This window comes from Mesocricetus auratus, unplaced genomic scaffold, assembly GCF_017639785.1.
Source record: "Mesocricetus auratus isolate SY011 unplaced genomic scaffold, BCM_Maur_2.0 Super-Scaffold_100009, whole genome shotgun sequence".
Taxonomy (NCBI): domain Eukaryota; kingdom Metazoa; phylum Chordata; class Mammalia; order Rodentia; family Cricetidae; genus Mesocricetus; species Mesocricetus auratus.
Genome location: NW_024429193.1, coordinates 25792614 through 25806157, shown reverse-complemented (window position 1 = coordinate 25806157; position 13544 = coordinate 25792614). Strand labels below are relative to the sequence as shown.

Below are 13544 nucleotides of genomic sequence, written 5' to 3'. Positions count from 1 at the left end.
GAGTGATGTTAATGGCTTCAAAGGTAATGCCCAGCCCAATTGTTGATTTGGCAGCTATAAATATTTAGAGTTTCAAATTTCCCAGAGTTCATATTAGAGGTGGCCTTAGTCATGCAAATGTGGGTCCAACTGATGTTATCTGTAAACAGAAATACTTTTAAGGCAATGTTAATCTCATCTGCTTCAAGTAAAGGCTGAGTTCTACAGCTTTATTCCTAAAGCTCTCAGGAAAGAAGGGGGAAAGGAAGGAGGGAGGAAAAGATAGAAGAAGAATAGGAAATACAACTTCAGGCTTACACTTATTCTAAGACCAACCCCAACTGTTTTCATTATTACACCATATTCAGTGAATGCTAACATTTTTTAACTATTCCTTAAGAATGTATTTCTGAAAATATTTTTAAAGCACTGTGGAGATGCTGTATTGAGAGGAAGATAGGAGATGAGGAGATTCTTTGGGATTTTGCTCATCCCGTGTAAGTTGTATTCGGTCTATCTAAATTAAACATCCCATCCATGTCTGGGTCTTCCTTAATGTGGGGTGTGTGTTAGCTACTGCTGAGGAATATCTCCACTGCTTGGACTAGTAGTTGTTAGAGTTACACTAGCAGTTGGTGTCATTTGCTGTTTTAGCCCTGTATCCAAACCAGTTGGACCTGTTTAAAGACATCTGCTAGGCAATAGGGATACAAAGTTAAATCAGAGTTCCTGTTCTCCAGCCATATAGGTAGGATGGACTTTTTTTTTTTAATTTAATAGTGACTTTATTCACACTGGCCTTTTTTCAATCTCAGGCAAAGGCCAAGTTCATTTCTACCTCTAAGGCTTCTTTTTTATCATTTTTTATTTTAATTTTAATAGGATGGACTTTTTAAATAGATAATTGCATCACACTGATGTGAGTCATCCCCGAAATGTCATGGAAATCCAACGATGGGAACCTGAACCACATGGTGGGTACTAAAGTACAAGTAGATTGGGTGAGAAAAGGGATAGAAGACATTTGAGAGTGAAAACCCAGTCCTTCCAGAATCAGGTCCAGAGAGGCCAAGGACACATTTAAGAGGTTACACAGAGATACAAAGGAATCGACAGCTCAAGCCTGTCACCTTATTGCTCACTGAAACTGGCACAGCAGGACATGGGTCTAAGTAAAAAAGTGTTTAGGCAGAGAAAAATTGCATGAACTGGGCAGAAAAGCAGCCAGATGATTCTATTTGAAATGGAAATTATTAGGTCCTGCTTCATGAGTGCTGAACAGAGATCTGGGCCACTGAACGTTTCTCAGTAGGAATGTTGTCACCTGGACACTTTGTTTATAAAATTTTCAGTTGAAAAGTTTGTGAATAAAGTGGATTTCTCAGGGGAGAAAAAGCAGTTTTAGGCAGCTGCTTTTGCAGTCCTCCGAGCTCGGGGTAGATGCTGTCTGACACTGGCAGACCTCTGCAGGGACATAATGGGAGGATGAGATTCGCTGGAGGGGAAGTTGTTAGCCGTGACCACTGATGAGCCATTAAAAGTGAAATTTAAACCTGGATGGTGGGGGTGCTGCTGACATCAATTCAGATATGTAATATCAGTTCTAAGGAAGATGATGTCTGGACATTTTGTATTTCATTAATGCTACTCAGTTATATATGGCGAAACCACAGGCTTAGTTCTGCTTCCCTTTGGGCCATTAGTTAAGATCCAGCCTTCAAATGGGTTTAAAGAGATGTTGTTACATTATCTAAACCAGCCAACACAGAAAGTAGGCCAGCACAGAGATATGTAGGATTTCATACTTGGTGAGGTTGGTGTGGTTAGTACCACTGACTACAGTACTCAGCAAAATACTGTGTTCTATCAGGGTTCAGAAGTATGAGATTGCTTCTAGGTAGAATTTTGACCATGTGTTTGAAAGGAATTGATTTTTTTTTTTGTGAAGTAAAGACATATATGAGCAGGTCTGTGATCTGAGCACTCTATATGATGTAATTGCATTATGCTCAGAACATGTTTTTAAATTTTCTGTCCACTTTAACTACTTAGTATATTGTTGTGTATAGTTTTAGCTATGCTCCTCACTGTGACCCAGTATGTGTCAAGAGCAACTTAAAGGAGGGGCACCTGGCTGTGGGCTAGGACACTCACTGCAGCCTGGCTGTGGGCTAGGACACTCACTACAGCCTAGCTGTGGAGTAGGACACATTCACTGTACTCTGTGATGTAGAACACTCACTGCAGCCTGGCTGTGGGCTAGGACACTCACTGCAGCCTGGCTGTGGGCCAAGACATTCACTATAGCCTGGCTGTGGACTCTTTTTCTTTCTCCAGTTCTGTTTGGTTCCTTCCTAGGTCTCTGGACTATCCAACTTCTGGTTCCTGGCCATCCAGGCAGTGTAGGGCATGGGAAGCCTTCCCTGGTTACAGAAGATGTCTAGTTCAGTCTCCATATCCTCCATTACTAGGAGTCTTTGCTAGAGTCGCCCACATAGATTCCAGGAAGTTTCCACTGCACTACATTTCCACATCTCTCCCAAAGGCCCCCCAATTACAGTCTTATCTCCCTGTACTCTATCCCTCCATCCCTCCATATCCCACACAATCCCTTCTGTTCTCATCCCTACCTGCCGTCAGTCCACCAGCAAAATCCGTTCACTTTCCCAGGGTGATCCATGGTCCCCTTGAGCCCTCTTTTGTCACTTAACCTCTGGTTCTATGGATTATAACATAAAACTGTCCTTCATTTTACAGCTAATATTCACTTACTAGTGAGTACGATAATAGCATGTTTGTGTTTCTGAATCTGGGTTACCTCATTCATGATCTTTTCTAGTTCTACCATTTACCAGCAAATTTCATGATGACATTTTTAACTGCTGCATAATATTCCATTGTATAAATGTACCATAATTTATCTGTTCTTCAGTTGAGGGACATTTAAGTTATTTCCAGTTTCTAGCTATTATGAGTAAAGCTGCTATGAACATAGTTGAGAAATTGTCCTGGTGGTAGAATGGAGATCCCTTTGGGGATGTGCCCGAGAGTGGTAGAGCTGAGTCTTGAGGTTGATTGATTTTCAATTTTCTGAAACCATATTGGTTTCCAAAGTAGCTGTACAGCTTGTACTCTCACCAGCAATGGAGGGATTTACATCCTCACCAGCATGGGATGTCACTTAGCCATTCTGATAGGTTTAAGATGGAATCTTAAAGTAGGTTTCATTTTAATTCACCTGAATATTAAGGATGTTGAACATTTCTTTAAGTGTTTCTCAGTCATTTGAGATTCCTCTGTTGAGAATTCTGTTTAGGTCTGTACCCCATTTTTTAATTGGATTATTTGACTTGTTGACGTCTACTTTTCTAAGTTCTTTATGTATTTTGGATATTGGGGAAATATTTTCCCATTCTGTAGGCTGCTGTTTTGTCCTATTAATAGTGTCCTTTGCCTTACAAAAATGCTTCAGTTTCATGAGGTCCTGTGTATTAGTAGTTATTGATCTTAGTGCCTGTGCTATCAGTGTTCTGTTTAGGAAGTTGTCTTCTATGCCAATGTATTCAAACTATTCCCTACTTTCTCATCTCTCAGGTTCACTGTGTCTAGTTTCTGTTGAGGTCTTTGTTACAATTGGACTTTTTTGTGCAGAATGATAAATATGGATCTATTTGCATTCTTCTACATGCAGACATCCAGTTAGACCATCACTGTTTGTTGAAGGTGCTTTATTTTTTCCATTGACTTCTTTATTAAAAAATAAATGTGTCCAAAGATGTGTGGATTTATGTTTGGGTCTTTGAGTTCATTCTATTGATCAGTGTGTGTCTGCTTTTATGCCAGTATCATGTGGATTGTATTACTATATCTCTGTAGTAGAGCTTGAAATCAGGTGATATCTTTGGAATTGTTTTATTGTTCAGGATTGTTTCAGCTATCCTGGATTTGTTTCATTGTTATTGTTGTTTTCCATATGAAACTGAGTATTGTCCTTTCAAGGTCTGTAAAGAACTGTGTTGTTATTTTGATGGGGATCATGTTGAATCTGTAGATTGCTTTTTATAGGATGACCATTTTTACTATGTGAATCCTGCAGGTCTGTGAACATGGGAGATCATTCCATCTCCTGGTATCTTCCTCTATTTATTTCATCAAAAATATGAAGTTTGTCTTTCACTTATTTGGTTAAGGTTACTCCAAGATATTTTATATTTTTTGTGGCTAATGTTAAAGGTGTTTTCCTGATTTCTTTCTTAGTCCATTTGTCATTGGTATATAGGAGGGCTACTGAATTTTTTTTAATTAATCTTGAGACCAGCCACTTTACTGAAGGTGTTTATCAGGTTAGGAGTTCCCTGGTAGAATTTTGGGAATTGCTTATATTTAAGATCATATCATCTGAAAATAGTGAAAGTTTTACTTACTCCTTTCTGATTTGTATGCCCTGGATCGCTTCAGTTGTCTTTTTTCCTCTAGCTCGTACTTCAAGTAGTATATTGAATAATATGGAGAGAGTGAACAGCCTTGTCTTGTTCCTGAGTTTACTGAGTTTAGAGAAATTGTTTTGGGTTTCTCTCCATTTAATTTGATGTTGTCTATAGGCTTGCTGTAAATTATGCTTATCATGTTTAGGTATGTCCCTTGTATCTCTAATGTCTCTAATGAGATGATCATGTGGATTTTTTTTCTTTCGGTTTGTTTATACGGTAGATGACATAGGCAAATATTTCTGTGTTGAACCATCCCTGCATCTCTGGGATGATCTTTTTTATGTGTTCTTAGATTTGATTTGTGAGTGGTTTTTTTTTTTAGTATTTATATATGTTCATGCAGGAAACTGCTCTGTAATACTCTTGGTTGAATTTTTGTGTGGTTTGGGTATCAGGGTGATGATGGTCTCCTAAAATGTATTTGGAAATGTTCCTTCTACTTGTATTTTGTAGAATAATTTGAGTAGTATTGGTCTTCACTCATCTTTGAAAGTCTGGTAGAATTCTGTGCTAAAATGGTCTGACCATGGGCTTTTTTCTTTTAAGACTTAATGACTGCTTCTATTTCCTTAAGGCTTATAGACCTATTTAATGCATTTGTCTGATCTTGATTAGACATTGGTAAGTGATATCTATTGAGAAAATTATCGATTTCTTTTAGATCTTCCAATTTTGTGGAATACAGATTTTTAAAGTATGTGACCTAATGATTCTTTGGATTTCCTTGCTTTCTGTTGTTAGGTCCCCCCTTTTCATTTCAGTTTTGTTAATTTGGATATTCTCTGTCTTTTAGTTAGTTTGGATAAGGATTTGTCTATCTTGCTAATTTTCACCAAGATCTAGTTTTTGTTTCATTGATTCTACACACTGACCTTTGATTTCAGCCCGCTGTTTGGTTATTTCCTGCCATCTCCTCCTCTTAGGTATGCTTGCTTCTTTTTGTTCTAGAGATGTGTTCTGTTAAGTTGGTAATTGTTAAGGTGTACTGTTCAGTTGCCGAAAACCTCCAAGTCCTATGTGCAGGCACTTAGTGTTAAGAATTCTCATCTTAGCACCACTTTCATTGTGTTCCATAAATTTGGGTATGTTGTAAATTCATTATGATTGTCTTGACACAGTAGTGATTCAGTAGAGAGTTGTTCAGTTTTCATGACTTTATATGCATCCTTTTGTTTCTCTTGTTGAAATCCAGCTTTGATACATGGTGGTCTGATAGGATGGGGGAGGTGTTCACTTTTCTTGTATTTGTTGAGACTTGCTTTTTGACCACGTATGTATTTAATTTCAGAGAAAGTTCCATGAGGTGCTGGAGTTGAGGATTGAAACACAGTGACTAAGAAGGGAGACTGCATTGGGGATAGTGGGGGGGTGCGCTCATCAAGTAGAGGAGTTAGAGGTGAGCAGCCTGCCTGGTCTCTGGCAGCTGTGGCCTGTGGCTGGGTAGGGGGTGTCTGCCTGAGGGAATAGAAAGAGTCATTCTACTTCATCTTAATATCAGCCATATAAGGACTTGTGCTGTGAGCAATGAAACATAACCATCAAGGACAAAAGGTCCTTAAGTAACTAAATTGTTTTCTTCATTAAAGTATTAAAACAAGACTGCTTGTAAATGCACTGATCTCTAAGCAGGCCAGATTCATTCTCCTCTCGTTTGCCAGTAATGCAGTTATGGGTGGAAGATGTAGATACTTGACAGTTTTGTGTGTTCAAACATCTGGGCTTACTCAGTCTCTGCTTCTTGACAAAGAGTGTTCTGGGAAGGGTGTTCTTAGATGTTTTCCAGGACTGCACTGTGAGGGAGCTGTGGTCTAAGGCTCTGCTCCTTCATGTTCGTCTTCTAGAATACAATGGGAAGACGAAGTATTTGGGGGTTTGGATAGAACTTTCCTCCTCCCCAAAACTCTTATTTTCATCTTATTTTGTCAAGCATTTTGACGTTTAATCTCCATTTTAAAAAAATTAAACCATAAAGCATAAGTAACAGAAAATTCTGGAAAAATAGCAAGTTAATAACAAGCTTTTAGTGATAAAAGGCAGTATAGGTAAGTTTCCTTTAAAAATACATATTAAGTAGCAATATAAAAACTGCTCAGGTGTTCCTATGATTTTAGATAATGTTATTGAATATTTATATTCAGGTGTCTTACATTCTAAAACCAAGTATTCACAGAATGTAGCATTAAGCAGTTTTTCTTCTAGAATAGGGGATTCTGATTTTCTCTTATGTGGTTAACATTCTATATAGAGGCATTTGAATCGGATTTTATGTTTAAAAACTTAACCGATGTATGCATTATTTTTTGTTTCTCATTCTTGGGAGAGAAAATAAGATTGACCCAGTTTGCATCAGGCACCTATCTCTACCTTCCATGTCCTTCTCTCCACCAGCTATGACTTGGTGTGGTAGGCTTATCTGATGCAAACATGTTTTCACCAAGGGCAGTGTCTGAGGCTGTCCAAACAAGAAAGAAAGACTGGGATAGATTTGCATTGCATTTGCTACTGTAAAACCACTATAAGTAAAGCTGTTCACAGCCCAGACATGCTGTCTGAGAAACAGAAGTGCTTTCTGTCAGCCAATTCAGGCCTGCTGAGAAGTGAGCAGTTGGACTCCTAGTTGGTATTAATAATGTCACTTTTAAGATCTCTTTACTGGAAACAAAATTGCTTACATATTTTCAAGTAAGTTCTTATTCTTAAAGTCTCCATTGTTCATGAAGACTCCCATTGAGACTACTGAATAATGATGCTTGAGAAACTAATGTCAGCCAGGTAGTAATGGCACATGCGAAAAGTTTAAGGGTACTTTACCTGTGTTTACAAATAGTGTCCCCATTCTAGAATTCTTTAAACAATGTCCACTGCAATTCCAATGTAGATGTTTGCCTTTCATAGTTTTGTTAGAGGTACTTGATTATTATTAGTATTGAGTGCTTTTTTTCTGCTACCCACTTGTTCTAGAAAGTCAGAGCCTGGGATCTCTCCTGTTTCCACTAATGAGGAGCTGGAGAGAGGAGGAAACAGAACAGCTGATGAGTCTACAGAATGGATGGTGACAACTGTCATTTCAATATGTAACTATAATATTTTCCCTTCTGTGGTGAGAGGGTTAGAGTAAAAAAAACATAGCCTGCTCATTTCATAACCTTTAAAGCTGTCACTTTTCTTAAGTCTCTCAAGTGGAAGTTGGGGAGGGGCTCCATTAAATGCATGGACAGCCCTTTGTGGCCTTCCTCAGTGTGGAAGTACAACCCAAACTTAACTGGATGAACATTCACTTTCCTTTGAGCTTTCCCCCCACAGTGGTGCCCAAATGCAAAACCAGTACAGTGTTTTCCTGCTTAAAATACTTGACTTTGCTTATGAGCAGAATAAAGATCGTTATCATAAACACCAGGCACAGTCTAGCCGCCACCTCCCTTTTTATCATGCTCGAAATCCCATGGCATGTCCTTCCTTGCCCTTAACTAGGCATGTGCTTCCCCACTGTCTAAACTTTTCGTCCCCTCCTCCATTTTGTTCCTTTGTCTTAACTTTTATTCCTCAGAATTTGTCATCACTTCATCAGTGAAATCCCTTCCCTGTCCTCCCAAGTTGACCCAGTCTATTACAACATGTCATACGTCTCTTTTATGGTTTTCTACATGTAGCCATCTCTTCTTAATTTCCAAAGTTCTATTTCTGTTCATCTAATTATACTTTTAAATACTTAGCAAAGCACATATATGTTTTAGATCTTATGTCATTGCTAAATATTGGAGGTTAATGGATGGCTTTATTTTTCTAAACTAACAGTAATAGACCATCAGAATTATTCTCAAGTATAAGAAACACCAGACATGGCCCCTTTTGGAGGTTATAAAATCAGAATAATGAATTTGCCGCCTGCTGGAGTTTGCTGAGCATGTTAACCTGCAGCAGAACAGTTCCCAGCTGGGGCTGAAGATCTCTAACGGTTCTCTGTGGCGTCTCACTTGGCATCAAGTGTTTCCAGTGTCAAATTTGCCCTGAGACAGTACATTTGCTGGTGCGATTACTTTTAAAAAGCCTGGTTGTGCTGGTGAACTTGATGGCACATAGACAGTCTATGGTGACTATGGCTTCACTAGGCCAGGGTCAGTTTCCACTGCTAATTGCATCTCAAGTTGCTCTTCCTTTCACTTTTCATCTTCAAATTTAATTTTCTTCCTCCTTAAAGAACCTTACTTCATTTAGATAAAATACTTGGGTGAACATGGGAATGTTTAGTACTGGTGTCTACGAATCAGTTACCTCTATTTCTCTCAGACACTCAAGACTCCAAAAAACAAGAAAAGAGAGAAAAAGAGAAAGGCAGTTTCCTTAACTCCGTTGTCAGCTTTCTTCGAGGTCACATTGCAGGCAGCATCAACATCCCGTTCAGTGCTGCCTTCACAGCGGAGGGAGAACTCAGCCAGGGCCCTTACACCACGATGCTTCACAACTTCAAGGGCAAGGTCATTGTGATCGTAGGCCACGTGGCAAAGCCCACCGCCGAGGTAAGTGTCCTCAGGAGTGTCCCGCATTGTTCCTGCCCACTGTCCAGATTGTGGAAAATGTTTCTTCAGAGGCAGTCATACGTAGATAAACCCAGCTGTCTGTGTCCTTTTCTAGATTTGTCTCTTATGGAAGCCTCCTTCCTCCCACTACCCCACCTCCAGTTTTCAGCGTTGGATGAAAGTAGGAGGCCTGGGAAAACCCAGGTGGTAGCTGCTGCTGCTGTCAGGAGCTTAGTCTTAAATTTGATTATACCCAAAGATGGGCTCTTTAAGAGGCAGTCTCGTGGGAAGTCATGTGGTCAGTGGAGGTTTGTCTCCATAAGGGACTATAGGACTGGGTTGCTGACTTCCAATACCAAGATGTGCTCTCTTCCTCCACATTGGTAGGTTACCGCCATCCACAGTGGGCACTGACTGTAGGCCTTGGACTTCTTCCCTTTGCAACTGTGAACTAATTAAGCCTCCTTTCTTTCTAACTTAGATACTTCCATTATTTTGTTATAATGTATAGAAGTATTTTTTTCTCCTTTTGGGTTTTCTTTAAACCTATAGTGACTCCCTCTATTGATGTCTTTTTTTTCTTGCTCTTCTCTATTCCTCTCCCCTCTCAATCTTCCTGATCCCTCATGTTCTCCTACCTCGTACCCCCTCCCCCCATGCTCCCAATTTGTTCAGAGGCTCTTGTCCCTTTCCCCTTCACTGGTGGACCGTGTGTGTCTCTCTTACAGTCCTCATTCTTAACTAGTTTCTCTGGAAGTGTGGATTGTAGGCTGGTACTCCTTTGTTCTATGTCTATTCTAGCTGCTTTTAAAATTTCAAAAATACAGACTGAACCTTTGTCAGAGAATTAGGGTGGGATCATAGGCTCTGGAAGCTGCCTGGGTGGCATTTATTGGGCTTTGGTAAGCTTTGTTTACCTAGAAACTCAAGGGTTGGCTGTCTGTTTCAGGTGTGTGAAACAAAAAGTTGAACTCCCTCTCCAGATTGAGAGAGAAATTGCTGTAGTCTAAGGAAACTGAAAAATAAAAAGTAGATATAACTGCTAAAAATTGCCACCATGAAAGAAAAAAATTAGAGCCTGGTGTGGCAGCACATACCTTTAATCCCAACACTCAGGGGGCAGATGGCTCTCTGCGTTCAAGGCCAGCCTGGTCTAGATAGCACGTGTAGCAAGGGCCAGAACTATGTAGAGAGATCCTGTCTCAGAAAGAGAGATAAAGAAAAGTGTTAGGGACTACAGCATATGAGAGCCAAGCAGGGTCACAAAGGACATCCCCAGAGCCAGTAGAGAACATTCCTGTATTGAGAAAATGCAGAACCCACCCCATCCAAGCCCTTTCCCCAAAATGGGGGAATCACTCCTAGGAATATCTTTCTGGGGGAATACAGGCTGAGCTTTCCCAGATTAGCCAATCAAATGAATCCATGGCACCTAGGGCAGAATGAAAAAGGAGACCAAAGAAGGGTCAGCAATGTGTTGGGAAATTTTCCTCACTGAGAAAATTAGGAATGGGAGTTAAAGTATTCCCATCCAGTTTCCTTTATGTTTCTATAAAAGGGGCAAGCCATAAATGTGGTGAACGGAGAAAGACGACTTCCACAAGTGGTTCCCCAACCTCTACATGTAAATGTATGCTCACCTCCCCATCCACACACACAATGAGTGAATGAATACACAAAAAAATTTAAAATTACTAACTACAAGTTGTTTTAGAAGTGAAAGGCTAAGGACAGTACTTACTTTTGACATTGAATGAAGGCCAACCTTGTCTTTGTATCTTCACTAATTATGTCATAAATCACACCTCTCATATAAATTGTGGCAATATATAATATGTAACAGAATATCCAAGTGCACCCTTTTCAAGAAAGTAGAGTAAGTAGTTGTCACTTAAATCCATAATCCCAAATCAGTGGCAGCATATATAATTGCAGCCATGGTAACTGTATTATCGTGATGTAAGATGTCATTTTATGACTGCTGCTACACTACTTAGTCACCCCATACATCCACACCACTATTGCGAATCCCGTACTTCTAGACTCCAGGTAACATACAGACTTAGGAAGGAATCCCTACAGTGGCAGCAATCCCAAGTTATGGACTAGCCTTTACATGAGAGGTGCTGGGCTAAGTACATCCCATGTTTTGTCTCCTTGTTTTTCATAACTGTCTATAAGCGACTGTGATAGAGTTCATTGTCAACCTGACAGAATCTAGATTCATCTGGAAGACAGGCCTCTAGACATGACTCTGTGTGTGTGTGTGTGTCTGCATTGGGGCAGGAAGGCCTGCCCGCTAGGTGTGCCACTCCTGCATTGTGTAAGTGGAGAAAGGAAGCTGAGCATGGCTGTAGACACATGTATGTGACTGAGCATGGCTGTAGACACACGTGACTGGCTGCCTCCATCTCCTGCCACCTTGACGTGATAGACTCTACACCCTTGAATGTGGTGAGTCAAAACTAAAACCCTTTCTTCTTTCATTGCTTCTGTCAAGGTGTTTTTATCACAGCAACAGGGAAAGTAGCTAAAACAAGGGAGAATCATCCTACCCAACTCAAACATGAGAACAACTGGATTCAGTTTACCTGATGTACCTGCCCATAGCCATGATAAGAACATATGCTATATCACTCTGTAAGCCCTGCCATTAGCTCACCGCAGGAGGCTTTGGAGTCTGAATGCTGCCATGTGTCCTGCCTTTCAAATGGGCTTGCTCTGACTTCACACACAACATAGTACATGAGGCCAACTTTGCCGGATGATGGCTCTATTTTCATAAAACATTCACCACTTGAAAGAAATTTTTAATAAGTAGACTTTAGAGGTTAAAATTCCTTAAACTGCCAGCTGCTTCCAAACATCCTAATCATACTAATCGGTGTCATCTATCTAATTTTACCATACAGGTAAAACATACCTGTCAATACATAGATTATTTCTTTTATTAAGCCATTAACTTAAAAATCTATTCTGTATAAACCAATAACTAAGTTCAGAATATGGAGAAAATATAGAAGAATGGATGTCCACATGCAGTATAGGATATTTAACAGTGCTGAGCCGTCATATTCTAAATCAGTGTCATGTTCATTAGAAGTCAGGTACTATTAATTACACTTTTTCTTCACATCCTTTTTGCTGACTCATTTATAGACAATAGTGACTAAACAAATCATATGCACAGCTACTAGTGCTCCAATCCAATAACAGTAACCCATTTGTGATAGTTCAGGAATCTGATCTACCTTTAATAATGTTTCTCATCAAAGGTCAAAAGACAACTTCAGATACTTATTCGTACGCCTTCCTATTTCCCTCTGCTGCCCAGATCTGTACAGCAGTATAGATGCTCCCCCACACGCACTGAATTGAATGCATGTCAGCGTGAGGTATTGGAATCCCACTGTGTCTGTGTTTGTGCTGAGTATCTTCTCTACACTCCACTGCCACTGCAGACCAATCCTCTCCCCTTCCTCTCATAGCTTTCGCCCACAAAGGAAAATGCCTGTGAGTTCTGAGTCCTAGTTGTTTCGAGTGAGGAGCTCGGAAGGAAGCAGGACATTTGTCCTCCTAGATCTTTCTCAACCGTGATCTCAGGCCAGTGTCTCTCTACTGAAAACAGCAGTTCCCTGTGGACGGCCTCTCCCCACAGTTCGCACATGAAGCCCTGGCTCCTTTCTCTCGAGGAGTGGTAACAAGTCTGCCATGCTATCCTTGGTCAGCACTGCCCATTGTAGTTCTCCAGCATCCCCTCCCCCTCTGTAATTAATCACCACCTTAGTTCATGCTGAGGTCAGGTTTGGCTTCTTCAAGTCTTCGTTTGTTCAATTCTAAAGTTAAAATAACATTTAAATCTCTGCATTAATTAAAGCTATTAGACAAGATAAGTAAAGTTTCTTAAGGAAATTAATAATATCACCCACTATACTACTTTTATATATGGGAATAGTAAAAGTTCTGGAGTTTAGTAGCATAGCAGCAAAACAGGTACTGACTAGCTCAGCCCTGCCCTGCTTCAGAGCTCAGACAAGATCCACTGTGGTCAGGGTGGTATGGTCATAGACTGGTGAGGTGACCCTAACCCATTCCTCCACATACTTGTATCAGACCAGTCTGAGGAAATAAGTACAGTCAGCAGGTGATAAAGGAGTCAACTCAAAAACAAAATGACAGACATATGTATGTGTGCATGGTCCCCGATATCAGAGCACCAAATAATGTTAAGAAATAAACAGTGGAATTAAATTAACCCTAGACCTCATGTGCTTGGAGTTCTTAACAGCCCATCAAACAGCTGCCCAATATTCCTTTTACTCACACATGGACAGTTTCCAAAATATAGTATGTAATAAGCAACAAATTATTCCCCACAAAATTTATAAAATGAAATATCACATATTTTCTAATTACAGTTCAAAGAAAACTAAAAGTCAGTTGTAGGGAAAGCATTATAAACTACAAATGTATGTAAGTTAACTTTTGAACGATCAATGGATTAATCAAGAAATCAAAAAAGAATTTTTCTAATTTTTTCTGGTTTTGGTTTTTTGAG

The 13544-nt window shown here is 39.9% G+C and overlaps 1 protein-coding gene across 12 annotated transcripts in view; it reads left to right on the top strand.

Moving 5' to 3' along the window:
- The window catches only part of Tbck (TBC1 domain containing kinase), a 136560-nt gene that overhangs the window by 108690 nt on the left and 14326 nt on the right, over window positions 1-13544 (top strand). For 11 of the 12 annotated variants that reach the window (XR_005879313.1, XM_013121928.3, XM_013121927.3 and 8 more), the window contains one exon: window positions 8827-8986. Coding sequence is in view for 11 of the 12 variants with exons in the window: in XM_013121928.3 (XP_012977382.1) it covers window positions 8827-8986 (160 nt within the window). In the remaining variant the exon portion in view is untranslated. Of the gene's footprint in view, window positions 1-8826; window positions 8987-12474; window positions 12753-13544 lie in introns of those variants that run through there. The other variant, XM_021234007.2, reaches the window with a different exon arrangement.